This window comes from Stereum hirsutum, assembly GCF_000264905.1.
Source record: "Stereum hirsutum FP-91666 SS1 unplaced genomic scaffold STEHIscaffold_15, whole genome shotgun sequence".
Lineage (NCBI taxonomy): Eukaryota > Fungi > Basidiomycota > Agaricomycetes > Russulales > Stereaceae > Stereum > Stereum hirsutum.
This window is the reverse complement of record NW_006763145.1, coordinates 55,170-82,547: the sequence shown is the minus strand read 5'-3', so window position 1 is coordinate 82,547 and position 27,378 is coordinate 55,170. Positions and strand designations below refer to the sequence as shown.

Here is a 27,378-nt window from a genome sequence, read left to right as displayed (position 1 = left end):
CTAATTTGTTCACTATCACTCTGTTGTTCTTCGCGCGATGGTTAGAATAGATGCAATCCCGCGTCGCTCGGGCTGCAAGTGGGTCAGGCTGCGATGGCACACGACGCATGGGTCTGGAGGCGTTCACACCAACTTTCTCACTTTAAGGCTCGAGACTGGGGTACAAGATACCACTTAGTTCCTCTCTGCGACTCGCAAGTATATCTCTGCAACACCTTCAGCCATCGAACCATTCGACATGTCTCACGGTGTCGTTCTTGTTACTGGCATCACTGGGTACGTTGTGTGCTCCTGTGCTCATCCTTCGCCCCGGTCACTCATCGCTTTCTCGATGCTTGCCCAGCTTCATTGCTACCCACACCGCTAAAGCTTTTCTTGAAGCGGGGTACACGGTAAAGGGAACAGCTCGTTCCGCAGGCAAAGCCGAGGAATGGATCTCGCTCTTTCCCGCCTTCAAGTCAAAATTTCAGTACGCTGTCGTTGAAGACATGATAGCTCCCGGTGCTTTCGACGAGGCCATCAAGGGGTGCGATATTGTTGCCCACATTGCCTCCCCCGCTCATTGGAACCATACCGTGAGCCCGGTCATCCACGTTTCTCTCGCTTAGCATTATAATAACTAGTGATACAGGATAACGAGAAGGATATCCTCATTCCTGCCATCCAAGGAACCAGGAACCTCGTTGAGGCGACTAGGTTGGAGCCCAGGATCAAGCGAGTCGTCTTCACGTCCTCTTTCGCCTCCATTGTCGACCCGGCAGCTCCTCCTGACCACGTCCACAAGAGTGAGGACTGGAATCCTGTCACGTACGAGGAAGCCAAAGCCTCCTCTACACCGGCTTTTGTTTACCGCTCCTCTAAGCCACTTGCTGAGCGTGCATTCTGGGACTACATTAAGGAGGAAAAGCCGGCCTGGGAAGGATCTGCCATATGTCCCTGGTATATTTTTGTTCTTACATGGCCTGCTTACCGGTTGTTGATCGTCTCATCATACTTAGCGGTACTTTTGGGCCCCCCATCCACCCTTTGAAATCTATGTCGGCCCTAAACACGTCCATCCAGTACTTCTGGAACATGGCCAACGGGACCTTCAAGTCCGGCGTCCCGGCCGTCGGGTTCCCGGTATTCGTTGACGTACGTGACGTCGCCTTGGCTCATGTCCGGGCGGTTGAGCTCGACGCCGCAAAGGGTCAACGTTATCTCCTTATTGGCGGGACTTACGTGAGTGACTCAGTCGACCTTTACCTGACAAGGCAGTTAATGCAGATGCCTCAACGTCTTGATCTACATCCTCTAGAAACCCGAGCTCTTCGTCGACGTCATGGGGCGCACTCACCCGGAGCTGAAGGCTGACAAGCTGGCTGAGGTGGATGTCTCGAAGGTCAAGCTCGACACGTCGTTCAAGTACGATAATTCTAAAGCTCAAAAGGACCTCAACTTAACCTTCACCTCGCTCGACAAGATGGTGGCTGACACGTTGGATCGCTTGCTATTGTTGGAGAAAGAGTTGCCGAAGTAGAGGGCCAGGGTGAATAGAAGCCCAAAAAGGAACTCATAGTGGTGGTCGCGCAGCTTGGACGAACGTGACTGTAACTCGTGTACGGCGCTATCATCTGTTGTAAATTGTATTGCAAAATATTTTTCAGCTTTCCGTGTACCGCATGCACTGGATCCTCTCTGAACTCATGTACAGTCTTCGACAAGAATGTGAGAACATGGTCCCAACGAGGTCTTGACCGAGATGATTGTCCCGACTTGTCATACATGTGTGGAGGGCAAGGTGGCCCCGGCATCTCACATGCGCAAAAGAGTCATGCAGAATTTGGAATTTCTCTTGAACACCTCGATATACATGTTCCTCGTTTGTGCCTCTCTTTCACTCATCAACCGTTGTCTCCACGTAAATTCGCGCTAATAGTAAACGCTCTCGTGCTACGCCACTCCAGATATTGGTCCAAGTTCTGCCCACGGTATTCCTATCATTGCGTTGTTTTTACTGTCCTTGTTTTTTTCCCACAATGTCTGTCAGTAAAAACCACACTGACCGTACGAGCAATGCAAATATATCCACAAATGTTCGGGACGCCGACTGCTATGCCACAAACCCGGTAAACGATGTCATTTATGAGATTATGCATCTCGCCGAAGTAGAAACTTGTCGCTGAGTCGCCTGTGCTAATGGATGGATGGAGGAGAGGATGAGCAGACGAGGACCCGAAGGTTGGGACGTGCGTACATAAATGTATTGGCGGACAAGACGAGTAAATTGGCGCTCGTCGTAGATGGTGCAATGCTTCTTGCATCGTCGATGCAAGATTGGATGGATAGATACCGTGACTTTCGTCTCTCGTCGGTGCGTCTATTTTGTTTGTACCGTCCGGTCATCGTTGATTCTGATAGCGATTTCTCTATACGTGCACTTCATCAAGAGCACCTCAGAAAAACCTTGGGCAGAGCCCTCATGCATGAGTTAAAAAGGTACAAACACTAGAATGCCTGCCATCACGACATTCACGCATAGGTCATTCGAAACGCATCGGGGTCTGAGCTCAAACACATCAGGAACAGGAATACGGAAAAGAATAGACACCACGCACCACAGATGTCTTGAAAGTGACTAATTTCAACTGCTTCTTCATCCCGTATGCTCTATGCTCTATTTGACTTCCAGTAGATTTTTCTCTATGCAGAGAAATAAAGGGGAGCGGGAGAGGAAGCAGATGATATGGCGTCGCGTAAACAGACCTAGCACAGATACCATGAACGTAGTAATTGAAAGTAGAGAGAATGTACTTTCTTCGATGAGATCCGTGCGGTATCATGCATGGACGCACACAATGACACGACGAAGAGTATTTTGACGAGCGTTGTTGCGCGGGACATATATTGTTGAAAGCGGAGGTCGAGCTCTGCTTCGCGGAAGTGGCACTAGATCACACATGTCAGCAATAGAGTGTTTGTAAGCTGTAGAGACCAGGCGGAAAAGATGAAAAGTGGCATACGTGGGCTTTGAGAAAATCGACGCAGACGTCACCGTTCTCGACCATGTATAGGAAGTCTGTACGAAGGTAGCGAGTCGTCCGGATGGTTCAACGTCCTCGTCGCATGCTCCAATTATAGACAATATAACTTCTCTCAATTCGCATCCCGTAGTCCCGCCAGCCGATCATACGCTAACGTACGACATAAGCTCTCCGCACACAAGCGAAGCCAAAGCAGACGCGAACTGACTCTCTGCTCTAATGACCTCTGAAGCGCCTTCGAAAAACGCCCCTCTTCCTCTTCTACATCCCGCCATCCAAGCAACATCCAGCCAACCTCCGCATGTACCTCCTTGATCCTGATCACCAACATCTCACAAGCCACCACGCAATGTTCTCTACCACTCAAATGATCGCTCGAGTGCGGCTCTTGACTGTGCGCGACGGAACACTCGATGAGAGCGCGCCAGTGCGCAAGAATATTACTGGTTTTGGATGGGTGAGTTTCGGTGGGGGTGAGTACGAGTAAGTGATGTAAGATGTGGAGGCGGTAAGATCTGCGAAGCGAGCGAGCGGAGGTTGGAATGGATGTTGTTGAGGATCAGATATCGGGCGTTGAGGAACAGGATGATGGTTCAATCCCTAAGGAGTGGAGAAACCCTCGCATTGGATCCTTCAACTGTGAACTACCCGCCGTCTCCTGTTAGCTATAGCTCTAAGAGAGGGTGTGGGAAGTAAACGGACTTTAAACAGTAATGAGGGTCTGTTGAGCGCTGATTTCATACGCCCAATTTCCATATGTCTCCGAGTGACACTCTGCCATTCCTCAAGGGAGACGGATGGTTTACTTCTTGATCGTTATGGGGTATTGGGAGAGTGAGTGGTGGGCTTCGCCGGTCTGATAAACGTGTCTTCGTCGTTCTGTCAGGTTTTCTGTCCATATTGAATTTTCCAGTAATAGAGTACGACAAAGTAGCAATGAGATGTTGGTGTGGTGGTCTGAAGAGGTATAAGTTGCGGCTAGTAATAGCAGTGCGGTGAGGTTGAGCTCAAGGGGAATCCGACTAGACAATCTGCCCTTATCGCTGGGAGGGTCAGGACAGGACGAAGTTGTACCACAGAGAACAAGGTTCAATTTATTGAGAGGGAAGCTAGCAGGTAGAGATTCGGAGCTGCCAGTACGTACAAAGTACGTAGAGAACGAAAAAGAAAGCGGAAACGAGGCGTATTAGGAGGCGAGCGAGCGATCACCTAAGCGCTAATCTCATCAGGCGCGGGATGGCTCACGTGGCCAGCTTCTCTATTGTTGGGAGATCGAGCGCCGGTGGGCAATTGGTGGTTTTGCAGCCAAGAATTTCATCTTCCACGTTTCTGCGGGCGTCAGGTGTTGGAGTCTGAGTAGCATTTGAGCTGGTAAACGAGCACAGAATGTGGGACCTATGTTGACATCGACGAAAGTAGCGGAAGGCTGAGGCTCTGAGTGTCGTCAGACTGTATGAGAGCAAGAGGCCAGACGTCCCAAGATTAAAGTCGAGGACAGATATTATACGTATCGACTTGCGCATGGTCAAATTCAGCGGGCGGAGTGACGCTGAGGAGTTGGTTGCCAGCCATATAGCAGATGGTAAGTAGTTTCGTGTTGATTTCGTGAAGAGCAATGCGCATCGCATTTGTTTTTGGCTGCGCGGGAATTGCCATGATCGGTCCCATGGCACCGAGGTAGGGAAGGTGCCACCGTGGCGTTGAATTTGCTGTTTCGGTTTTTTCCCCCGCACAGGTTCTTCACTTGTCCGAGCCGATAGGGGAACTGCACGACAATCGAGGAAAGTCTGAAGAAGTCAATGCTCCTACAGGAATGCTTATTTATTTTCAACGGATGGACTGATTTATATGTAGGCACAAAACAAGCACATTCCTTCTGCGACGGATGGGATAAGCACGCTTTGAATAACGATCTACTCTACTGAACTAAACTACCTTGCCCCGCTGGTCCGGATTCCGATTCACAGGGCTGTACTCTCCTGAGGTATGCTGGAGTCCTTCCGACTACTCTCAATCTTCTCTTTCTCGTCCGCCCACCTCGGCCTGTCCAACCTAAACCCTGCACCTACCCTCGCATATGTAGCGCTCCCTAACATGGACACCGCTCTCAGCTTCGCTGGATCGATCCTCTCCCTGTCTGTCAACACATCCTTGCGCACATGTATGTACTTAACGTGTCCGAGGATTAGAGTGGTACTGATCGCACTGCACGTGGTAGAAGGAATATCGTATGCGGCGTAGAGGGTGCACTCCATCGAGAAGGCGGATTCGAGGATACGAGGAGGTTTGACGTAGATCTGGAGAGCAAAAACGGTCGTTGGAGCTATATGTGAGTATAACGGGCGCGGGGACACGGAAGATATAGGAGTGCAGCACTGGTACACAGTGCGTAAAAATGCACGAGAAATGATGGGTGGCGACATATCTGTATGGACTGCAAGTAGAAGTCCCATGCCTTACCATGCAACTGGGGCGACACCCCAAGAGAAGGAAAGTGGACGGATAAGTACTCACACTAGGCGCTCTTGTCAACCCGCTTAGTTCCCACTCATCTACACCGCTCGGCGCATCGAGAGATGTCGTAGTTGCATTCTCAATGAACGGTTCGCTTGCGATGTTCACAGTGAACTCTTTCAGAGCTTTGATGTTCGCTCCGGTGTCTTTGAGATGAGGAATGCCATCGGGCGTAATGTTCTGAACAGCGATGGAGATGATGGGTGGATTGGCAGTGACTTGGTTGAACCAACTATAACATCGCAAATGACGACAGGTTAAATGAGAAAATAAATGGGCTGAGGGGATGGCGCGTGCCTGTACGGAGCAAGGTTCGGGGTACCGTCTTCGCTGAGAGTCGAAACGAACGCGATTGGACGCGGCGAAATCGCGCCAATCATCAACTTATACAGCTTTCTATAATAAAGAAATACACGGTGAACATCTGAATCGTGTCACGATGATGGCGAGAGAAATATGATACACATACCTCGTGTCCGTTTTCGTAGTGTCGTACACCTGCCATCCTTCTTTCAAACCTTCGAGCCAGACTTTCCCGAGCTCAGTGCTCGAGACAGGATCGCCGTAGGTAAACGCCGGGTTTGGTGGGGTAGTATAGCTGAATTTGTACTCATGGTCGAAGGGAGGAAGCTGGGAGTCTGATGGCATGTCGAGGTCTGTTTGAGTCTATGCGAGACAGTAGGTTAGAGAAGGGAGATGTAGCAAGCCAGGCGAAAACATGCCACTTTTTATCAGGAACAATAGTCAGCATCCCCGAGGTCACTGAGTAATACTTTTGTGCGGGCGAACAGAGGGGGAGTGATGGTAGATAGTTCAACACAGCAAGGTGGCTTCCGTACTCGGGCTTCGGAATGGCCGACATTCTGAGATGTTGACTAATCCGAATTCTCTACGATTGAGAGCGTATCGTTTGGCGAGGTTCTAGAGGAAGATTCGGGGGAACCCATGTATCTGATTGTATGCAGGGCTGCATTCTACTGTGTCCTTTATGTATATCGAGTAAGCGGAACGGACCGAGAACCTGAGGTAGAGTCGCTGGCTGTCCCGCTTTCTGTTTATTACGCAAGGGGTAAGACTCTGATCGGAGTGGCCGATGTTGCACAACTCTCCAGCTCATGCGTAGCGCTTACAGACTGCTTAATAGATGCATCATCATCGCCGAATCGAGAGTGCGGCGGGCGCTGCAAAGCACCAAGCGTCAATGTTCGGGATAGTCACGAAACAGCGGCAGTTCTTCGAGAGTGGAGAGTGTTCGAATAAGCAGAAGAAGTATACCAGGCACAACAGCAATAAACATGTAGTGGTTTATACAGAAATTGGCGGTTTAGTTGCCTTGCAGACAAAAGCATAAGTGCGGTAGGAAAAGGGGGGCGGCTTCGGGGCGGCGTACGTTGGAGTTTTCTGTGGCTGAGTTTGAAAGTCGTCGGCAGTGTACGCGGCATATTGCGGGAGCCCTGTTGATTCAGAGCCACGGCGTTTAGCGAGTCAACTCAACGTCGTTACATGATCTTACCCAGTACACTTCTCTCAAAAGATCTGTCCCATAGCAGTCAAAGCTGAACTCGTACTATAAGACCTCCTGGAGCACGAAATCCACGACAGAAAGACGCTAATGATGAATGACGACCATACTTATCGTGGTTTGAAGCTCGGTCGGCCTCGGTTCTCCACAACGCCTCGAATCCGCATGCAGAAAAGGTTTGTAAATCACTGATCCCATTGAGCATGAAACAAGCACCACTTATCAAACGTATAAGTAGTGTCTGTCAGCTCTCCTATGTTCTCTCTATTTTCGATCCCCCTCCGACTCGAGCCCTCCCGGTATCCTGCCAGTATCGGAAACAATGACGTTCCCGAACATGTCTTTCAGCAGTGACTTGTGAGTTCTTTTGCTCATATCAGAGCTCTTAAATCATAGGCTAAACCGATATATGTTGTACAGCCAACACATCGTTGATGGGAAGCCGCGCGGATCGAAAACCACCAGGAATGTCATCAATCCCACCACCGAGGAGGTGCTCGCTACCGTCCCAGTTGCCGACCGGGAACTGTTAGACGAGACAGTTGTTGCAGCATCGTGTGCATTCCATGCATGGGCCTCCACGCCGATGGAGACTCGGCAGGCAGCCGTGACAGACCTGGGCAAGCTCGTGCTTGCAAACCTGAACGAATTCGCGGAGCTTCTCATCAAGGAGGTTGGGAAGAGTCGCGAACTTGCGTACGTGCTCAGATATTGTCATGAGGGTTTTGACCAACGATTGAATCCTATGTCTTTGACCTCGCAGGAATATCGAAACAAGCATATCTGGTGCTTGGCTACAAGGGGTTGCAGGCGCGTCGCTACCAGAAGAAGTTCTCTTCGAGGATGACAATCGCAAGGCTATCATTCGTTATGTGCCTTTCGGAGTGGTCAGCGACTTCGGCTATTCCGATATACAACTTTGAGGCACTGACCATATCTTTTATTGTCACAGTGCGCCGCCATAACGCCTTGGAAGTGGGTCACCCTCATTGTCTGTTGTACGTGGTGCTTCGTCTGACACCATCCAGTTTCCCAATTTCGCTGCTGGTATGGAAGATTGCTCCTGCTTTGGTCACTGGGAACTGCGTTATTGTCAAGCCATCGCCATTTGCTCCCCTCTGTGCCATGAAACTTGTAGAACTTGCCCAACAAGTCCTCCCACCTGGTGTTTTATCTGTTCTTTCTGGAGACGATGAACTGTGAGTACCGCTAAAGGTTTTCCACCTTCAACACGCACTGAACGTCTCATTGTTACGCAAGAGGCCCTTGGATATCGACCCATCCTGGTATCTCCCGTATATCTTTGACAGGCTCCGTCAATGCGGGCAAGTCCATCATGCAGAGCGCAGCATCCAATCTCTTGAGCCTTACCCTGGAGCTCGGAGGAAACGACGCGGCCTTGATCTTGCCAGATGTTGACCCCAAATCTCTCGCTCCGTAAGTCATCTTATATCCAGCCGCGACTCGCTCACGGTCTCAATCACGAGCACAGAAAACTGTTCTGGAGCTCGTTCTACAACACGGGCCAGATTTGCTGTGCGATAAAACGCGCCTATATTCACGAAGACGTCTACGAGGCCGTTCGAGACGAGCTGGTGGCTTTTGCCAAGACGGTCAAGATCGGAAATTGCTTGGACCCGGATGTCGGTATGGGCCCCGTTCAAAACCGCGTCCAGTTCGAAAAAGTCAAGTAAGTGGCGTCTTTTCTGAGGTCTCGTAGCCAAAGTGCATAAGGATACTGTGACTGACATGGACAAAAGATCCTTGATCGATGATTGTCGTGAACACGGTTATACTTTCGCATTGGGAGGGGACAGTATTCAGGGACCCGATGGAAAGGGTTATTTCTTGCCAATCAGTATCGTAGATTGTCCGCCGCAGGACTCGAGGATCGTCCAAAAAGAACGTGAGTGATCACATACGCTCTCTGCTTACACTAAGCTAAACACATTTTTGTTCACTAGAATTTGGCCCCATACTCCCTCTGCTGAAATGGAAAGACGAAGACGAAGTCATCAAACAAATCAGTACGTAGCTTCGGCCTATTCGGTTTCCAAACCGAAAAAGGTGCAATTCTCTCAATGCCCTTCACTATAACAGACGATAGCGCATATGGTTTGAGTGGCACTATATGGACCAACGACCTGGATCTCGCTCAGACCATAGCAAGGAAGTGGGAGACAGGTACAGGTCAGTGCAGTGTTTCCCTTTATCGAGGACGAACTCAACTGACGAGCTGGCTATTACGCCCAGTGTGGATCAACGAAGCACAAGCCTTTCATTGGGACCTTGTTCGTTCATATTCAAATGCTTTCTTCTTCGATGATATATTGACCTTATTATTGTTCTGTTTACAGCCTTTTGGAGGCTTCAAGGTGAGAGAGCCATACTTTTTCTCGGTGGTTTCCAGTATGCTAATTATACTGACCTTCTAGCACTCCGGTGTCGGTATCGAGCACGGACGCCAGGGACTAATCTCCTGGACAAACATTCAGACAATTACTCTGAACAAAGCCCGTACCTGAATATCCATGGACCGGATTACCGGAATGTAAGACTGCACCTCCACTCAGACGCACATTTGCATTCGCTCAGGCCACGATCGGAGGTGTAGATCTTGCAGATCGTTCCATTCTACGTTCGTTGGTTCTATCAAGTCCAAGCTGCTGTGCCACCACCTCTTTGTTTATCTCAGCAGCATGTAAAAATAAGCGTATTGACTAAGCCTAAGCAATTGACCCTTGTTACTCCAGCATTCTGGGCGAAACCGAGTGCGATGAGACGTCGTTTGACATGTTCTTGATGATATATAACGTCGTAACAGAGATATATTTCGGATTCGTTCAATGGCGAAATGCATCGAGGTTGTACTGGGAGGAGAGGCAAGCAAAACAAGAGGTCTTCGAAAAAACATACCATAAAAAGCCAGACTGGGAGGAATGCCGATGAGTACGAGCTGAGGATGTCCACGATCATCAAGCCTAGCGAAGAAATACCATCTAGATGGTGCATAAATAAGAGAAAGTGGACCGCGCCCATCAGATGATAGTTTCGTGAAGAGCGTCGCTGGGGGCGGCGAATTCGTTTTGACGCCTCCCCGGAACATGGTGCCACAGTGGCGCTATATTTTACAGTTTTTGTCTTCACCCTCGTTCTTTACTCATCGCTGCAGACGACGACACGATCGACGGTCAACCATCATAAATAGGTAAATCTATAAATGGTGGTTCCACTTGTGTTTCTGGCCATCTACCCCTGTGCTGTTACAAAATAGCAACAACAAAGCCCAAAATACCAGTCATGGTCCACGTCGTGCTTGTAGTCTAAGTTACGCTCGCCGATCCGACTTCATATCACTGCAGATCACTGCACTCTCAAACAGAGAGATATATCGCCAAATCTAGGTACGTGGCACATTGAACAAACGTGACGGAATGGGTGTCGTATGGAAGGAGAACTTCCATCAAAGCAAAGTACTGCGAGCTCGAGGGCCATGAGAGATGTGACAACGGCTGATTCAGAGTTAGAGTTGAGAGGCGATAGCGCAGGAATGATTAGGGTAAGGAAGGAGAGTAAATAATCTAGAACGCTGAGCAACAAGACACGGAGGGGTTTTCGACATTGAGCTCGACAGCGATCGAAAAAAGAGAGAAAATAAAATGCGTCCGAAGACATCCGCAAGTTTAAAGCGCCGCTCCGGAGAGACCGGCACGCTGAGGCATCCAACGGCTGCGCCACGAGGCTCCGCTCTTTCTGCAACGAGCGATTTGAATTTTGGTGTGGTCGTCGCGGGCAGTGCTGCTCAAGGTACCCCAGAACGGTCAAAACATACCCCCGCCTTTTCGCACTCCTCTTTGAACCTCTCTCACCCCCACGCTCTTTTCTTCCTTTCATCTCGACCACAAACACAAACAGCCACCCATCAATCACACAGCACACGGCCGAGTCTTCTTCGTCGTCGTTGTTCTTCGTAGCGACGAGGAGAAGTGAATAGGATCGACTAGGCGTTGCATGGGAACGGCCCTACGAGAGGAATCTTTCTTGAAGTAATTATATTCGTCATGGCTCTTAGTCTCCCCACCAGTACGTTCGTCTCTTTGTTGCTTGCACCGATTCGGGTGTACTCAATGTATGATGAACAGGTGCCAGCACCCCAACGTCTACGACGGCCGCTCCGTGAGTCTCTCATTCACCGCTGTTCTTCTGGACAGATCTCTTACAATTACCATTGTTCAGGACGACTGCTGCTGATCCCACGACTACGACATCCTCATCGACGACCACCCCCGCCACTTCCACAACACCCACCACTACCTCGACCACCCCCACCAGCACGACCCCCACCACAACCTCGACAACTCCCACCTCCACATCCACCACCACCTCCACTACCCCAACCGACACCTCGACCACACCCACAAGTACATCGGTGACCTCCACCTCCACCTCGGACACGAACACCCAGACCTCGACTACGAGTGCTGCGACCAGCTCGAGTACAAGCGCGACTTCTACCGCAAGTCCGACGCTTCTTACTTCGGTTGTAGAGTCAAGCTCGGGAGGAACGTTGGTCACGGTTACGAATGTAGTCACGGAGACGCCGACGGGTACAGGTCTTGCGGCGAGTTCGAGTGCGACATCGACTTCGAAGAGGTTCGTCTTCCCTTTCTTATCACCGCTCTATTGCATCCTGCTTTCCCTTTGTCCCTTCTTCATGCCCGACGTGGAGATCGTTCTATTCTCTTCGTGGGGAGGATGCGGAACCGTTCTGACGAGTGGCGATGCGATGCATCCCGTCGGCTCGGATTTAAGGGATTGTTTCAACGTCCCGTTTGACTGTTCGCATCCGACGATGTACCCCTCTCCATCTCCGACTGTGCCCAGTCATCACGATGAGCGATGAACAGTCGCTCTCATATCTTTATGATTGGGTGGCACTCGTTTTTTGGCCCTTCGAATACTTCCTAGTCGGGGTTCCGACATGTCCTGGCGTTTTCTTCATCTCCTCTGGTGTACCAGCGCCACGTCTGAGCTCTTCACAGCAAAAACCAGGTATCTTCCCATCGTCCCATCTCCATCTCCATCAGGGGTTGTGGTTAATTTCGGGCGTCTATTTATAATGATGTGCTGTTTATACATACGCACCACCCCTCGTTCTGTTCGCCTCCTCCTTTCCGCGTGCGTTGTCGTTTGCATGCACATGGTGTTGTGTGATGTTCACTGTGATTCACTCAGCGTGTGCGGAGTGCAGCACGTAACGGTGCAGCTGTGGTCGCGTAGAGGAACGCGAACGTGCACAGCACGCATGTCAGGTAACCGACGCAGGTCGCCAAGTTCTGACCGAGACGCCGGGAGAAGTGCTGGCAGACAGCAGGTTTCTTCATGGCACTCTGTGGAATGGACGATGTATGCGGGAACGAGTAAACGCGCGAGCGAGTGGTCGTCGAAAGAAAGGAGGAAGTGCGGACCGACCTTTTCGTTGAGGAGGATGGTTTTATACTTCTGCGCCGTAGCTCGGTTCAGCCGCGTGGTGTCGCGATCGCTGTCCTGTCTGATTGGCGGATCACAGCGACTTGATGCCCAGTTGTTGATTCTACAAAACGAACTTCATCGGAGTTCTAAATTACATTCGCGTCGTCCGACTATCCAGGACGCATATATTCACCTTTTCTTCGCATCTATGTTCCTCTATTCGCTTCCTCGGCGTACTAACCACCGTGATCCGCCCTCGATAGCTTCTTCCAGAACACCGGCGCCGTAGCCGGCACATTCACGGTCGTCGGCCTCGTCGGCCTCGCCTTCCTCATCTTCCTCCTCACCTCCTTCCTCCGACGCCGCCGTGCCCGAAAATTCGACCGCGAAATGGACGAAGCCGCGGCACACGCCGCCGCCACCTCCTTCGCGCCGAACTTCAACGGCGAAGACGACGACGATCTCGGACCCGGATACGGGGCCGGAGCGGCGGGCGGATTGGGGAGGAGGAGTACGAGTGGGAAGACGGGTGGGACGATGGGCAGCACGGGGACTACGGGTGGGACGGGCGGTATGGGAGCGTACTCGGACAATTCGCATGGAACGTACGGACAGCCGCCTATGCAGCCTTCTTCGACGTTCGACGTTGGAGGTGCCGGTGGCGGTGGACCAGCTGGGTATCATATCGGTCCGGGAGAAGTGTTCGATGCGTCGGCGTATGGTGCTGGAGCGGCGGGTGTTGGAGCTGCGATGGCGAGGAGTCGGAGTCAGAAGGCATTGCAGGGTGAGATGGGAGGTCCGGGAAGTGGTGGACATGATCCGTACCCCGCTTTTGCTGGAGGAGCGTACGAGATGAGAGAGGTAGGAAATGGAGCGGGCCATCACGGTGCTGGCGCAGGAGGCGGAGGGTACGCGGATTATGATATCCTCCAGGCGGCAGGCCTAGCTGGCGCGAGTGGCGATCCGTACGCGATCGCGCGCGGTCAATCCCTTCGGAACCAGAACAACAACCCCGCGCTCAGCAGAAACGGCTCGCAGTCTTCGATGAACGCTTTGGCAGGGGCGCCCCCACTCCCGAACCCGTACGCCCAACAGGCTCAATTCGATAATTACTACAACGGCGGCGCTGCGAACACGGTCGGCACAGGCCCACGGAACGCAGCTCCGGGACAAAATAGGATGAGCAGGCCGACGTCGTCGTATGTCTCCGGTGGCGACGGCGATGCCGACCCGTACGGCGGATATTCAGACTTTTCGCCTAGGCAGAGTGTGGTGATGCCGAACCCGCACCACGTTCTTGGTTCCGGTGCTGGTGTGGCGGGAGGAGCGAAGGAGGGGCAGTTGGTGAATCTGGATAGTAGTCCGGCGACGACGGAGAGTGGGGAGGATTATATGAAGGCGGGACATCATGGGCAGCAGCCACATGTGGTTGGTGAGGAGGATGAGGAGGACGAGGAGGAGGAGGAAGAAGAGGGAGGACATGGAGGTCGGGTTTTGAGGGTGCGTTATTTTCTACCTTGGCGTTACATTCGAGGATACTAATGATGGTATTTTCTTAGGTTGCTAACGCGGATTAGGTGGTTGCTCCGCCTGTATGGTGTGTGGCGTCAAGCAGTCTCGTCTCGCCACACATTTAAGACCCATCCGACCAGCCCTTCTTCTTGTCTGGCCCCGCCCCGTTGGCCTCCAGGTGCTCCGGCCGTCCATTCATTGCCTTCTTCTCGCAGTTCTCCTTTTTTTCGAACTTATTATTTGGACTGTACCCTTTTGCTCATTCCTGGCTCGTGGTGTCGGGGTATTGTAGAATCCACTTTCCGTGGAGCGCAACATTCAGGTCAGCCTCGCCTTGTATTGTACCCCATCTTTCCCGTTGCGTATGTCACGGGGACCTTTCACTCATTTTCGTCGTTCGTCTTCCCTGTTTTGTGATCCCTTGATCCGTTTTATTCCTTAAATGCTATCAAGTCTCTGCTCTTATCCTTACTCTTCCTACCAACCAGCCACTCTATTATTTCCTGACCACCACTTTCTGTCGAGCCATCGATCAGCCTGAGGGGTCTAACGTATCGGTATCCATGCCTAACTCAGTCCATCCCCACTCTCATCGTCGTTCTCGTTGAGGCTTGCATCTGACCGCCTTCTTTGATATTTGATTCCGAGCTTCCTTATTTCTTCCTCCTTATTCTCCGAGATCTCTCTGTCTTGTTTTAGCTGGACGATTCTCGTTCTTCCTTTCCTTTCTGCCCTGCTTGTACTCGAGCATACCGTATACGTACAGCGAGATTCCACGTCTCGAGCCCTCGTTACCCTCTTATCATGATCATCGCCAGTACCATCACTTTTCACCGTCTCTGTAGTGCTCATACGCGTACATACATGCAGTACATACGATACCTACGGTACGTCTTGGCTGGCTGGTTCTTGCATCTGGTACCGTGTCCATGACCATCCACTCGATAGATGCTATACGGTATACCCACCCCAATTGCCCGTCCGCCGCGCCCGCCCGTTGAGCTCTGTCTCGAGTCGCTCGACATAAGCAGACGTGGTTGGGGATTGTGACCCGATTTTTATCGACTGTATCTTGTCTTATGCGTAGTTCCTTAATTCATCCTTTTTTCCTCCTCGGATCTGGCGGCGTCGTGCAGTGCTTGTGGGCGTATGATGCTGAGTGTGTTGAGCAAAGAGCAGCGGTGGCGCGAAGAAAGCGTGGTCAAGAACTAAAGTGAAGTCCTTCTTGAGTCCTTCAGCCATGAAAGAGGCTCGGACCCAAATATCTGTTCGTGAACGAGCGGGAACGACTAAGTAGTATAGGTATTACATAAATTATATGATGATGCGCAAATGTAGGTAATAAATTATAGGTATGTGATGCGAAGTAGATTGACATCCTAATCACCCCCGACGCGGTCACACTTCTAACCCTCACACTCAACTCGTACGGAAAAATCAACCTCCCGTCTACCACATCCTCGATCTCCTCGCTTCCACATCCCTACTCATCCTCATCATCACCACATGACTCGTCAAACTACTCCACCCATTCCCCAGCAACACATCCGCCTTGACGCCAATGGCCATATCCACCGCCTGCGCCACGAAACTCTGCTCATCATCCAGCACCAGATCGCGACTGTGATGGATACTTTTCCAGGGTCCTAAGAGTTGACCGGAGAGAGGATCGACGTGCGATGAGGATGAAACGAGGAGCGCGGAGGTGAGGGAGGAGAGGAAGTCGGATTTGGCGTTGGTCATGATATATAGTTTGTCCAAATGAGGGAATTCGAGACGGATCTGGCGAACGCGGAGGACCATGCTCTCGATCGAGGGAAAACATCTTCTCTGGAACGTTGCTTTCCAATCCTCCCCGCCCGTCTCCAAGCCTGCTGGTGGTCGATGGAGTACCATGGACTTCATGTTCAAGTCGTCCTCCATCCCGCGCGTCGCCAGTTGTACCATGCCCTGCCAATCGGCGCCCTTAGATGCGAGGAGGGGACAATGAGTCTCGTAGTCTCCCCTACGGACGTGCAACACTAGGAGACCTTCGATGATATCGTATTGGGCGTCTTTCAGCTGTTGCATGGCGGATGAATCGGCGGCGAATACGTCGTCGCTACTCTTCGCCGAAGTGAATAGGCTGGAGTGTTCAGGAGGGTCCGAGGAAGGGTCCGATGGAGAAAAGAGGGTAGAGAGTGAGAAAGGTGGCGAAAGATGGGCGTAGGCAGGGGATGGAAGGAGCCCGAGGAGACGCTTGTTTGCTTCGAGGCCTAGGAGGACGAGTGGGGAAGAGGAGAATTGGGTGAGGATGGGGGACGATTTGAGCAAAGGCCTGAGCTAAAATGTAAGTAACGGTGCGATGAGGTGCTTCATCATGATCTGCATACCAAATGTCAAGCAATTTTTGCACGTCGAAGATCCTACAGAACGTAGAGTTCTATGAGTTGCATTGGTCCAGCAGAAATATGAAGGCAACGTACCAATATTCCCATATTGTCCTCTCCAAACCCCGTCTCGCCTTCCCTGTACTAACACACTTCGCCTCGATCCCTTCCAACTTCCTCACCCAAAACTCCAATATATCATCCAACCCGTATCTCTCGTCATGCCACATGAAACTTCCCTCATCAACATCCACATAATACACCTCCTCACCCATCTCGGCGCATACGTCTCGGAAGACCGTTTCCGAAATAGCTCGTGGCGGGTCTGGTGGCGTAGCAATCAAAGATGAGAGAAAGGGTGGTAGAGAGGATGTTGATGGGGTCATCATAGATGTAGATTCTGATGGAGAGAACGAAGGGTGTGAAAAAGGTGAGGGTTTTCCGACGATGGGACCGTCGATGAACACGGAGAGGGGAATTCTGGAGGGAATGGGTTTCATGTTGGCATAGTATACAGAGAAGGGGAGGGGTCCGTCGCGCCAGGTGTAGTCTGTGTAAACAAGACTGTATTCGTAGCGAAGAGTGTGATCCGCGTCAGTACTTGTATCACGGTCGGAAGCTGAGCAGAAAGAGCACCGAACGCAGCGCATGCGAAGGTTTTGGGATACAACAAAATGCACAAACGAAGAACGTACGATCTGTTGGCGGCATATGCTAGTAGAGCGTTCAAGATCTGCTCTTGAACTATGTTTCCCCAGCCCGCACCTGATGACCGCGGTCAAAGTCCACGACGTGTGAGCAATGCACTCCCACAGTGCTCACAGGTAGAAAAAGCACGCACCTATCAACCGCTTCTCTGGAAAGAAATATTTCACGTCACTCTTCCCGTGCTGGAGTCCAGCTCCAGACAGCTGTATTGTTCCAGGCCGTCTCAAATTCTCTGCGTCCCGATATCTTCTATAGGATGGCAGCTCAAGGATCCGGTACAGCAACGGGCCATAAAGCACTAGAACCACGACGACGACGAAAGAGACGAAAGAGAGAACGGCGAGAACAACGTTCCGTCGCGTACGTCTTGTTGCGAAACGCGTAGAGAGCAGTCGATACCATAGTGTGTTCGCCTTGGGATGTCCAGGAGGCCCGGGCTCCGGGCTCATAGTCAGCCGTTCATAGGTAGTTTGTCTAGACGAGCGCGTGAAGGAGAACATGTTGGCCTTGAAACTAGGCGAGTCCGTCGTCGTCGTCGACGACAAGAAGATTAGATGATCATGGTCTGCGGAGAAGTGGGCTGTGCTTTAGGACATCCGAATCGTGAGTAAATTGTTCAGGCCTGTACGTGATCGGGTCAAATTTAGATCTTGGCAATAGGCTTTGCTGCGGGCTGCGTACAAATAAGTCAAGAATTTGCGCACCCGATAGGTAACAAACATGAATATTTGAATTATAAGACCAAGTTTTAGCGACGTTTCGGGGAGGGAGTCGTTTTCAGTTGCTTTGACCATGAAAAGTCTGAAGGAAGCATCGCGAGGGCTGTGCTTACGTACAGGAGGCGGACTGGTAGGCACCGACGGCATCCAGGTAACCGGATCAGGCAGGCAGAGGCTTTCGATTCAAACAAAGACAAACAACAGGGGAGCGCCACGATTCGACACACAGGCCCGGGGGACTTACTTACTACGGTTCGTACTTTCGCATCCCCTAATCTATATACTGCCTCCGTCTTTCTTCTATCTCTACTTATCTTCCTCGCTGACTAGCAACATGTTTATGAGTCTCGTACCCTAACCTTGTTTGTGGTTCAACTTTGGACACCGCCGCTGACAGCTTTTCCGAGTCCGTTCAGTCTAGGTTCGCCTCCTCGATCAACGGGAAAGAACGGTCAATTCATGGGTGGTTATCTCTCCCATTTGGATACGAGAGTGCAAAATGACTCCTAATGCTAATGGAACCCGATTAAAGAAGTCGTACTTGGCTTTTGGGATAACTTTCCGATTGCCCTCAGGCTTGTAGTGCAGGCGTTGCAGGTGTCTTATTCCATGAAATCACAGAGCTCTGACCCTCTCTCTCCATTGTGATGTCAATCCCGACGATAAACTCTACCCAATTCGGCGCTTCTCAACGCTCGTCCGCTTTGCTCGATGTCCTTCGTATCTCGTCCTTTTTGAGTTCTTCAAGTTCTACGGTGCTACTAGTCACGGAACAGATGCACAATGCTACCCATAGTATCCATTGGGGTCGGATCTCTCACCATTTGCATCCCTTCATATTCTCCCTCGTGTTTCGTTTACGACTCCAAAAGCTCCCTCACCGCACGAACAAACACTTCGTTCTTCTCATGCTGGACGCCATGGTTGGCTCCCGGGACTACCACCAAACGAGAATTTGGTATACGCTCTGCAATGATCTTTGATTGGCCTAGATTCGGAGCTCCCGTATCAGCGTACTATCATGTCGCAAAGGAGATCCTGACAGGGGACTCACTGGGAGGGCATATCCAATCTTCCTCGCCGACGATCACCAAGGTCTTAGCCTTGACCTTGTGAAGCGTGTCTCTGTAATCAAAGTACTTCTCGCTTTCAGAGTAAAGATCATCTGGATAAAAGATGAATCAGTTGAAAATCATCTTGTGAACGTGACGGGACTGGAGCGTACTGTGCGTTTCGGCACGAAAGATTGTGTTCCGACTACTCTTTAGTGCACTATTTGCGTTATACGACTCCGAGTATAAAGGACCAAGGGCGAACATGATGAGTCGGAACTCTTCGTCGTCCTCGAATGCGGAGAAGACTTTCTGGATCATCTCTATCGAAGCGTTAGGTGCTCGATGGAGCCTTGCTCGAAACGTGTCCATGGCTTCTTCTTCATCTGTGTGATAGCGTCGATTTAGTCACGACGTCGTCTCTGCGACAGTAACAGGACATACGGTGATGTGACGGCGCTGTCCCTCGGAGAACAAGGTGGGAGACTTTATCCCGATAGGTGACGGCGTACTGGCAGTAAAGAACGTCTTATCAATCACTCCGTCCATGACTTACACAACACTCGATTGAAACTTACCTGTTGAGCTAGATAGCCGCCAAAACTTCCACCAGCTATGATCGCCTCTTCATCTCCGGCGAAATGTTTCCGGAACGCCTCGATGTCCTCCACTAATTTCGCAAACGTGTACGGTGGCGTACACGAACTCTTTCCATGACCTCGGAAGTCGAAGCCAAGGATTCGGTACTTGTCGGTGAGCGGCAGGTACGCTCTGAAGTCCGCAGGATGAGTACCTATGTATATTCAACTCCGTGTCAGAGGATGAGTTCAATGCCTGACTCGACTCAGGTAAGTTGATGACACTCTGTCATAATGCGTACCGAAACCGCGACCACCGTGGAGTAGGATTATGAGACGCCCATCAGGTGGGCCAGCGATGCTGTACTCAAACTCAGCACCATTCAGGGAGATGCGAGGCATGTTGTTCTTCGTCGCTGAGTTGTAGCAGAGGTCGAAGAAGAGAATCTCGATCGTTATCACTTATTCATCGCTGTCCTATCGAGATTTCAACATCCGTATTTGAAAAAAGAATGTGAACAAGGTATCATTATTGGTCGAGAGGCATCACACCTTTGTGATAGACTGCAACACTAAATCCAAAGTCAAACTAAATCACTATAGCGTACAGCGTACAAAGAGAAAGCCGATACTCTAACGAGAGACAATAAAAGGAAAGAAATAATCCGAATGCTAAGAACGTCCATCGAACACGATGCTAATGCGAATACTATTAACCTCCTGTCACATCGTCACCTCCGAGTCCTTCCCCGGCCGCCAACTCCGCTTCCTGCGTCTCGTTTCCATCGCCCTATTGGGTCTCTCTAACATAGATCCCTGATCCATATGACATGAAGTCGTGAGGCTACCCCGAACTACCCGTGTCCTCAACAACCCGTCGCCGCCGCAACCACTCAAACCTTCACGCTCGAAGCCGACCTATCAAACGAGCTGGCCTCCCCTCGGTACTGCCTCTCGTCGCTCCCTCGTGCTGAACCAGAGCCAGACCTATAGATTGGGAGGTTGAGTTGCTCTGTGGGTAGACAGGTGTCGGGCGTTGCCGGCGTCGCTGGGAGCATCCAAACGGGGTGTGTGAAGAGGAAAAGGTAGATCGTCATGGCCATCATGGATCCATCGTAGACGCCTGTGCGAGCAACACGAGAAAAAGAAGTCAGCAAGTGTCAACAAGTAAGAAGATTGATACCGCAGAAGGAGAGGAGGGAGAAAAACGTACTGAATGTCCACTCTGTACGCATGATCTTTCCATCGAAGCCTTGTGCGAGTTCGATTGTGCGGAAACCAGTCCTAGACAACCCGTATTCATCAGCTCTGATACCTGGAATTGGTCCAAACAAGGTCGAGAAGACATACCGTATCATCAAAAACTCAGTCCCGAGTCCCAATGCTGCCAACATGATCTTCATTCTCATCGACATCTTTGACCTCCGGCTGCCGCTGAGGCCGCTGAAGTCCTGGCGCGAAGCAATCGGCCAGTCCTTGAGGTAGCGGACAAACACTTCGAGAGCGATGACTGCGAAGATACAGAGGCAAACAAGGAAAGCGATAATTCCGGCGAGCATGAGTGTTGGTCCCAGACCCTGTTTGTGGCATGTTTCAGATGAGACGGATATTCAAGGCAGGTCCGAAGAGTGAAGGAATAGACGAAGATTTGGAGTGGTACATGGAGGACGCAGCCCACGAAGGAAGGTGATGCGGGGTACGGTGAAATACGCACAGTTATGTTTGAGAGATCTTTGCTAGCCGTTACGATTCCCACTCCAACGAGTTGAAGAAGGACAACAACCACGGTCTATACGACGAATAGAATGAGTACATATGCACATTGAGCTGAGAGAAAACGACGTACGAGTCCAAGGAAGATCCTCTTCACTATATGCACAAAGAAGAAATACGGTGAGTACGCGTTTAGAAGGAGCGTATTGCGCAAAGTCGTCTAAGTAGAAAGACTTACGAACGAGGAGGGAGAATCGACTGTACCGCTCCCCCAACTCAGGGACCACCAGGCACAATATAGCAGAGAGGTACATGAGCATATGTGTAGGTCCGATGTAGAGGGAAAATTCCCTATACATTCCATTCAGAGTAACGTTATTAGTGACACCGACGATACGAAAAAAGGGAACGAAGTGTAATGCAGGTGGATCGACGGGTGTCGACAACAGAAAGAGGAGCTCACTGCATAAGCCACGCCATCTTAGACGTTGGACTACCATTACTGATCAGTCTTCCTATCCATCCTATCATTTCGATCTCAGCGGGCACGATTATTGAAGGCCAGAGCCACCAGAGACGCGGCTTATGCAACAGGGAGATGGCCATATGTGCGACTAGAAGGAACCGATACTGTCAGCGTAGTGAAAATAAGGATATCATTGCAAGAAGAGACGTACTCATAGCGACGGCGAAAAGACCCACGAATATGATGCATATGGAGCGCGTGGGGGTGTAGCCGTAGAAGTCAATATCTGTAGAGGATGAACCTGTGGCGAGGGATAGTCAGTATGGGCCACATTGAACAAAAGACAATCTTATCGCTGTGAAATCTAGACTTACTCATGGCGTGGTACGGCTGGAGTCACTCGAACACGAAGGTGGAGATGAAGAGAAAGAGAAAAGGTAAAGTAGACTAAGGATGAGCAGACAGGAGGATGAGTTAGAAAATTTCGATGTTGACCTTGCAAAACCATCGCTTCCTATTTGTACCAGCATCGTCGCCCCCTCTACAAGAACAGAACCGTCGCCTCTCACCATCGTGCATGTCACTCAACCCTCCGTTTTTCACTGCCTCGTTATCCAACTCGGGCCATAAGCCTCCACTCGTCACTGTGTCGGTATATGAGAGCCCAGGATCTTCTTTTCGTGTATCGTCAGCAGCATTACGAAGCGCACTAGCCTACGGTGCAGTTACTCGCCGAGGGAAGAACGGATAGGATGGAAAAGGAAGGTGGTGGTTGAGGAGGTTCGCACCGCCACTCCTTCGATCGTGCCGCCACAGCTTTTTTTGGTGATCGCAGTTCGAAGGAGTTGCTTGGCTTCACGCTCAATGCCTAGGTTACACTCTACCTCTCCGTTCAAATGTGGGGACGTATATAATGTCGGAGGATGGACTCCAATGTCGGCGGATAGAGGCAACCAAAGCATTGAGCTGGGAGAAGCAGCTGACGTATAGATAGGCTTTCAGTCGAAAGATACCAAGTCGGGACGGTCGACTTTTCGGTGACTACGCAAACTAGATCGTATGGCATGAAGGAGCACAGAGATCAGTGACTTAGCAAAGCTATGCGTCTGGCTGCGATCTGCAGTATCAATGTGCGTGAAGAACATGCCGATATTATTAGAACGAGAGCTAGCCATGCCAAGGCCATGTCTTTTGAAAAACATTGACGAATCAGAGATCGCGATCGTCCAAGTCTTCCCACGCACTCTGACCGAGTGGCGGATCGAATACTCGCCACACTCCAGCAACGTTCCCTTTTCGGAATCGAAACGGCAATTTTCACAGTAAGAAGCAAGGAATGAAACCAAACGTGCCATACAATAAGGGTATAACGTACACATGCCGTCCGTATCAATGAGCTTTTTTGCACCAAGCATCCGAGTTCCAACCGTGTATGTATGCGTGGAAGCCCGTCCGTCCTCACAGCAAGAACATCCGCTTATACCTTCCTTGCTTCGACCACAAGCCCTCAGGAAGTTCATTAGATACTCACCTTCTTCTCCAAATCATCTTCGCTGCCAACTTCATACTGCTCCTCCACTGCATTCCCCTCGCCCGCTCCGGTCACCCCGTCCCCACCTCCTCCGAGTCTCCTTACTCTGGCCGCTCCTTGCACATCCGGATACGCGACCTCGACATCCCTCTCCTGCGTGATCCTGATGTGCATTGGAATACTCGTCGCTCCCCCGTCCAACGTCTCCGTGCCCAGACCGCTTCGTCCTCCCCGTCCTCCTCCTCCTCTTCCTCCGCGACGTGAAGAGACAGCACCGGGATTTGCGGAAAGATGGTGCGAGAAGGAGAGGGAATTGGTGTTTTGATTGGTTGGGTCGTTGTGGTGGATTGAGGACCAGCCGAGGTGGAACCGTATTTGAAGGATGATAAGACAGAAAACGATCCCCTGTGAGAGGAACGATGTCAGCTGATGCACATGTTTGACGTGGCTATTGTAGAGATAAAAGCAGATGAATTGGTAGGTGTGTGGAGGAAGAGAGGCTGGAGCACGCGATGGTCGAGCAGACTTCTGCACTGTGACAAAAACTCGGGGTAAGATAGGTGGTCCTCGACTACCGTAGAAGGCGTCAGTTTCGGAAAGTAAGACCTCCGCGAACCCCTGAGTGAGCGTACTTCTAAAGCGTACTACAACACCGACTCGATCCGTTTCGGACCGAGATGCACTCCATGTCCTTTGCCAAGCCGACGCGTGGCGTGTCTCGATCACGAAATAAAGCAAACCACGACGTTCTGGACACAAAAGAAACTCACCACCAAAGGCGTACAAATATCCAAGGCCGGATACTGGGCGTTGCTGTTTGCCAAATACGTGATCAGGAGCACCAGCACACCCGATGCGTACAAGGCGCCAGACTCGACGATCCCAACGAGAACAGGGACGAGTGATTGAGAGAAGATTTGGGTGCCAGAGGGCATTCGCCTGCGGAAGAAGATTCTGTAGACTATAGCGACTGAGAGTGATGAACGCAGAGGTCAGTCAATTGACGGTTCAGTCCCCGCGGGCGTAGGATGACAAAACGAGGAATGGTGAAGCATGTGTAGAGAATGGGATGATTGGCATGATGAAAGGAGGTTAAGGGACGGGGGCGCGGGGAAAGGGGCAGAAAATAGGAGGTGGAGGACATACGTGTGCAGAGAACGTTTGTAGCCATAGTCAGCGTGAAGAATGTTGTGATCCCGCCTCGGGCAGTGTCGAATACATTTGAACCGTCCCCTGCGATGCTGAAGGAGTGCACAACATAGATACCAGTACCTGTTCACGGATCAAGCAGAAAGGGCGAAATGCACGTGATTAGTTGTCGCCCCTGAAGTGATGTACAATGAGAAATAAGAGACGATATACGAGTTCGGATCGAACTTGTTGTACAGAGACGTGCAGGCACGGAAAGGGCATGACGGGAAGAGATGCGAGGGGAATTCGATCGTTATGACTGAGGAAATGTGGAAGTGCGTACCTAAGTTCGCCAAAATGAGCAATATGATTGGAACAGCAATCCATATGTTCTTCTGGTACACGACGTAACATCTCCAACCCTAACGAGGCCAGCAAGTGTCAATCAACCGTTCCACAGTAGCACAAAGAAGCACAGAAGAAATCATATATATGGTGCCTGTCATTCATCCAGAGAACAAAACCGACATCCCTCTGGCCAGTCGAAGATATCCATCACTTCCCCGATCCTCCCTTCATCTTCGTCCATCATGGATCGGAGGAAACCAGCAACAAGAACGAAAGAAAGTGGAAGAGAAGAAGAGGGAACGTACCACGACACTGTCGCCCAAAGTCGTCTGCACGACATACACCGCCGTCTTGACGACATGCAACGGATGTGAGATATCTGCGTAGTATTGCAGCGCACCACCAGCTTCCTTCTCGGCATAGTCGGCAAAGGCGCCCATGAGGCGAACAAAGTCGATTACTAGGTGCTGGTTTCGTAGCGTATGCGGTTGATGGCGAAATACTAGTCAGCCTCAGTGTACAGTAAAACGGAGGCCGAAACTAGATTGGGGATGGAAGAGGTAGGGAGGAAGGGTATCACGAGACACAGAAAGGGCTGAGGACGTACAGCTGTCGCAATGAATATCATGAACGTCGACACCGGGATAAGAATGAGCTGTTGTCTTCGTCCTGATGGTCCACGCTGTAAGAGGACAAGAACGGTCGCGAAGTAGAGGACGGCGAATATTCCTGCATAGTAGAACCGTGTGAGCGATGGCTCGAATTAGGATGACATCATTGAAACTAGTTCAACCACGGAAAACCAAGACTTCAACAACCATGGGCTGACGGGTCCTAAGGTTCGAAAAGGAGACCGCGATCGAGAAGGGGTAATAAAGAGTAAAGAAGGAAGAGGACGTCACGACACACACCGAAGAAAAACGTCTCCAGAAAGATGGCGAGCAGTTCCGCTTTGTCTAGTGGGATACCCATGTTGAGAGCTCTATCTTGCAAGCCTTGTGCGTTCGAACTCAAGCCTCAATGTGAGCACTCCAGAAGCTTCAATGTACAAAGAGCTTGGTGCCGGCGGTGGGGAAAGGCGGGGGGGCAGGAATGAACGGGAGGGGGGAATGATGGTGGAACGCGAAAGGTGTGTGGATCGGGCGTCGCAAAAGTACAATAGGCTGCTGTCGGGCACGGACAAAAGCGAAAGAGACCCGAAAAACTAGGGTAACCGTGGCCGGGAGATATATAAGGCAGGAATTTCGAACACGATGGAGAGGTGAAGGCGGTCGCGAATGGGCTACCGCTGTCGTCCCACGCGACCTTGCCGACCTGAGAAAACATATAAGCAAACAGACAATCCCCCATCCTTCCCTGCTTCTTGGTCTAGCCTGGCATATCCATACCCAAACAATCCATTCGGTAACCAACGCAGAGCCCTCGAAAGCCCTGGAGTGGCAGCAAATGCAGAGATGACTGGTGCTGCCCTTGTGACACCATGGCTTTGTCGTCAGGTTCTCGATGCGATAGCGATCGCAGCGAGAACGAATGGAATGACATCTCAGACAGCGTTTCAAGCTATCGAGTGCGACGAAGAACGATCATGTCCCGCCACTGGATGCCATGAGGTTCAAATTTCAATGTGGAGACCTGTGGAAACGCAGCACCATAACGCGTCGCCGTCGCTCCCCGTCCATTACCTCTTTTGGCTCTAGCTCGTCGCTTTTGCAAGAGCTAGAACAAAAACCAGATCAAAGTAGGGTATGATTTCTAAAATTGGTTGGACCTCGGAACGCACGAACTATGAAAAGGATGCGCCGATAGCTGTCGATAAAGTGTGAAATTTTCGAGAAAAAGTGATCGCGGGGGATGGCGTATACGACTCACTCAGAACTTTTTTCCTGGCTCCATCTGGTCGAGAATCCTCCACGCCCACGCGCCCCGAGAGAACGAAGCATGCGACCCATATGCAAGGCCTAACGTGAAAACCAGCCTTACCTAGATGGTCCATATCGCCTCCGTACCATGCCTCATCATTTTCCTAGTTATAATTTGCGTGGGTTATGAAGCCGTGGAAGAACTCTATATCCATCCGTAGACAGATAATAGTGTCAAAACCAGAGTTGACGTTGATCAAGACAAACTGCAGGTGGGGTGAACTTCAAGCGGACGACGGCGAAGGTCATGAAATCGAAAGTCGGGGTGCACCCCGGTGACGTGCGTGATGCCGTGCCGCGGCTTGCACTTCTCCTTTTTTGGGATCACCGATAGTGCCGCCACCCCGCCTTCCATCTCCGCAAAACAAGCGCCCGGATTTGAATCGTATGGACTTTCGCTTTGCTGCAAGCTTTTCTACCGGACAGTTCGAGATCTTGACGCATAAAGGTCGCCATTCCTCCGATATACTCGTATACGGTGCTGTTGATGTCGCAATGAGCGATTGTCATAGTTAGGACGTTATAATCAATTGGCAAGGTCCTAGTAGGCAAAATACTCGAATAGCTTAAAGTTACAACTTCAAAGCATGAAATAGAGGCAGCTCCGCCGGGTGATCGAATAATACATGTCAAAGCGATCTCGATTCACGACATATACTCTTTGGAAATGCGGCATCTTCCAGTAATGAAAAGACCGGCCAGGGACAACTGACGACAGAGCAGTCCATAAGTCAGGCTGTACTACGAGCTTGGATGTAGAAGGATGTACATTGATGAAGATCGAAGAACTAAAGGGACGAC

General features: G+C 50.9%; 8 protein-coding genes across 8 annotated transcripts; 3 read left to right on the top strand and 5 right to left on the bottom strand.

Moving 5' to 3' along the window:
• Window positions 1–238: 238 nt before the first annotated feature.
• Window positions 239–1,519, top strand: STEHIDRAFT_114175 (NAD-P-binding protein; the record flags this gene model as incomplete). Its single annotated transcript, XM_007308315.1, has 5 exons — window positions 239–276; window positions 344–575; window positions 632–939; window positions 999–1,221; window positions 1,298–1,519. 5 exons carry the CDS (start codon window positions 239–241, stop codon window positions 1,517–1,519), a joined length of 1,023 nt encoding a protein of 340 aa, XP_007308377.1.
• Window positions 1,520–4,984: 3,465 nt separating this feature from the next.
• STEHIDRAFT_114174 (uncharacterized protein) lies at window positions 4,985–6,185 on the bottom strand (the record flags this gene model as incomplete). The annotated part of the gene is made up of 4 exons (XM_007308314.1): window positions 4,985–5,320; window positions 5,538–5,769; window positions 5,841–5,933; window positions 6,007–6,185. The coding sequence occupies 4 exons, from the start codon at window positions 6,183–6,185 to the stop codon at window positions 4,985–4,987; spliced, it is 840 nt and encodes a 279-aa protein (XP_007308376.1).
• A 1,211-nt stretch (window positions 6,186–7,396) lies between these two features.
• On the top strand, window positions 7,397–9,584 carry STEHIDRAFT_160774 (NAD-dependent succinate aldehyde dehydrogenase; the record flags this gene model as incomplete). Its single annotated transcript, XM_007308313.1, has 13 exons — window positions 7,397–7,416; window positions 7,480–7,755; window positions 7,823–7,946; window positions 8,012–8,034; window positions 8,088–8,258; window positions 8,320–8,496; window positions 8,552–8,749; window positions 8,820–8,965; window positions 9,024–9,086; window positions 9,160–9,249; window positions 9,313–9,350; window positions 9,417–9,434; window positions 9,495–9,584. The coding sequence occupies 13 exons, from the start codon at window positions 7,397–7,399 to the stop codon at window positions 9,582–9,584; spliced, it is 1,434 nt and encodes a 477-aa protein (XP_007308375.1).
• Window positions 9,585–11,244: 1,660 nt separating this feature from the next.
• STEHIDRAFT_114172 (uncharacterized protein) lies at window positions 11,245–12,261 on the bottom strand (the record flags this gene model as incomplete). The annotated part of the gene is made up of 2 exons (XM_007308312.1): window positions 11,245–11,739; window positions 12,205–12,261. The coding sequence occupies 2 exons, from the start codon at window positions 12,259–12,261 to the stop codon at window positions 11,245–11,247; spliced, it is 552 nt and encodes a 183-aa protein (XP_007308374.1).
• Window positions 12,262–12,921: 660 nt separating this feature from the next.
• STEHIDRAFT_114171 (uncharacterized protein) lies at window positions 12,922–14,108 on the top strand (the record flags this gene model as incomplete). Its single annotated transcript, XM_007308311.1, has 2 exons — window positions 12,922–14,031; window positions 14,091–14,108. The coding sequence occupies 2 exons, from the start codon at window positions 12,922–12,924 to the stop codon at window positions 14,106–14,108; spliced, it is 1,128 nt and encodes a 375-aa protein (XP_007308373.1).
• A 1,384-nt stretch (window positions 14,109–15,492) lies between these two features.
• On the bottom strand, window positions 15,493–16,912 carry STEHIDRAFT_160772 (uncharacterized protein; the record flags this gene model as incomplete). The annotated part of the gene is made up of 3 exons (XM_007308310.1): window positions 15,493–16,360; window positions 16,416–16,448; window positions 16,509–16,912. The coding sequence occupies 3 exons, from the start codon at window positions 16,910–16,912 to the stop codon at window positions 15,493–15,495; spliced, it is 1,305 nt and encodes a 434-aa protein (XP_007308372.1).
• Window positions 16,913–18,696: 1,784 nt separating this feature from the next.
• STEHIDRAFT_64607 (prolyl aminopeptidase) lies at window positions 18,697–19,871 on the bottom strand (the record flags this gene model as incomplete). Its single annotated transcript, XM_007308250.1, has 6 exons — window positions 18,697–18,827; window positions 18,894–19,004; window positions 19,065–19,277; window positions 19,336–19,402; window positions 19,470–19,684; window positions 19,772–19,871. 6 exons carry the CDS (start codon window positions 19,869–19,871, stop codon window positions 18,697–18,699), a joined length of 837 nt encoding a protein of 278 aa, XP_007308312.1.
• Window positions 19,872–20,362: 491 nt separating this feature from the next.
• On the bottom strand, window positions 20,363–25,714 carry STEHIDRAFT_171218 (uncharacterized protein; the record flags this gene model as incomplete). The annotated part of the gene is made up of 15 exons (XM_007308309.1): window positions 25,570–25,714; window positions 25,266–25,387; window positions 24,964–25,125; window positions 24,654–24,732; window positions 24,326–24,451; window positions 23,950–24,149; window positions 23,180–23,584; window positions 22,023–22,038; window positions 21,860–21,949; window positions 21,646–21,796; window positions 21,421–21,533; window positions 21,316–21,338; window positions 21,184–21,258; window positions 20,683–21,046; window positions 20,363–20,592 (listed from the first exon to the last, which is right to left on the bottom strand). Exons 1-15 carry the CDS (start codon window positions 25,628–25,630, stop codon window positions 20,363–20,365), a joined length of 2,217 nt encoding a protein of 738 aa, XP_007308371.1. The 5' UTR covers window positions 25,631–25,714.
• Between the last annotated feature and the right edge of the window lie 1,664 nt (window positions 25,715–27,378).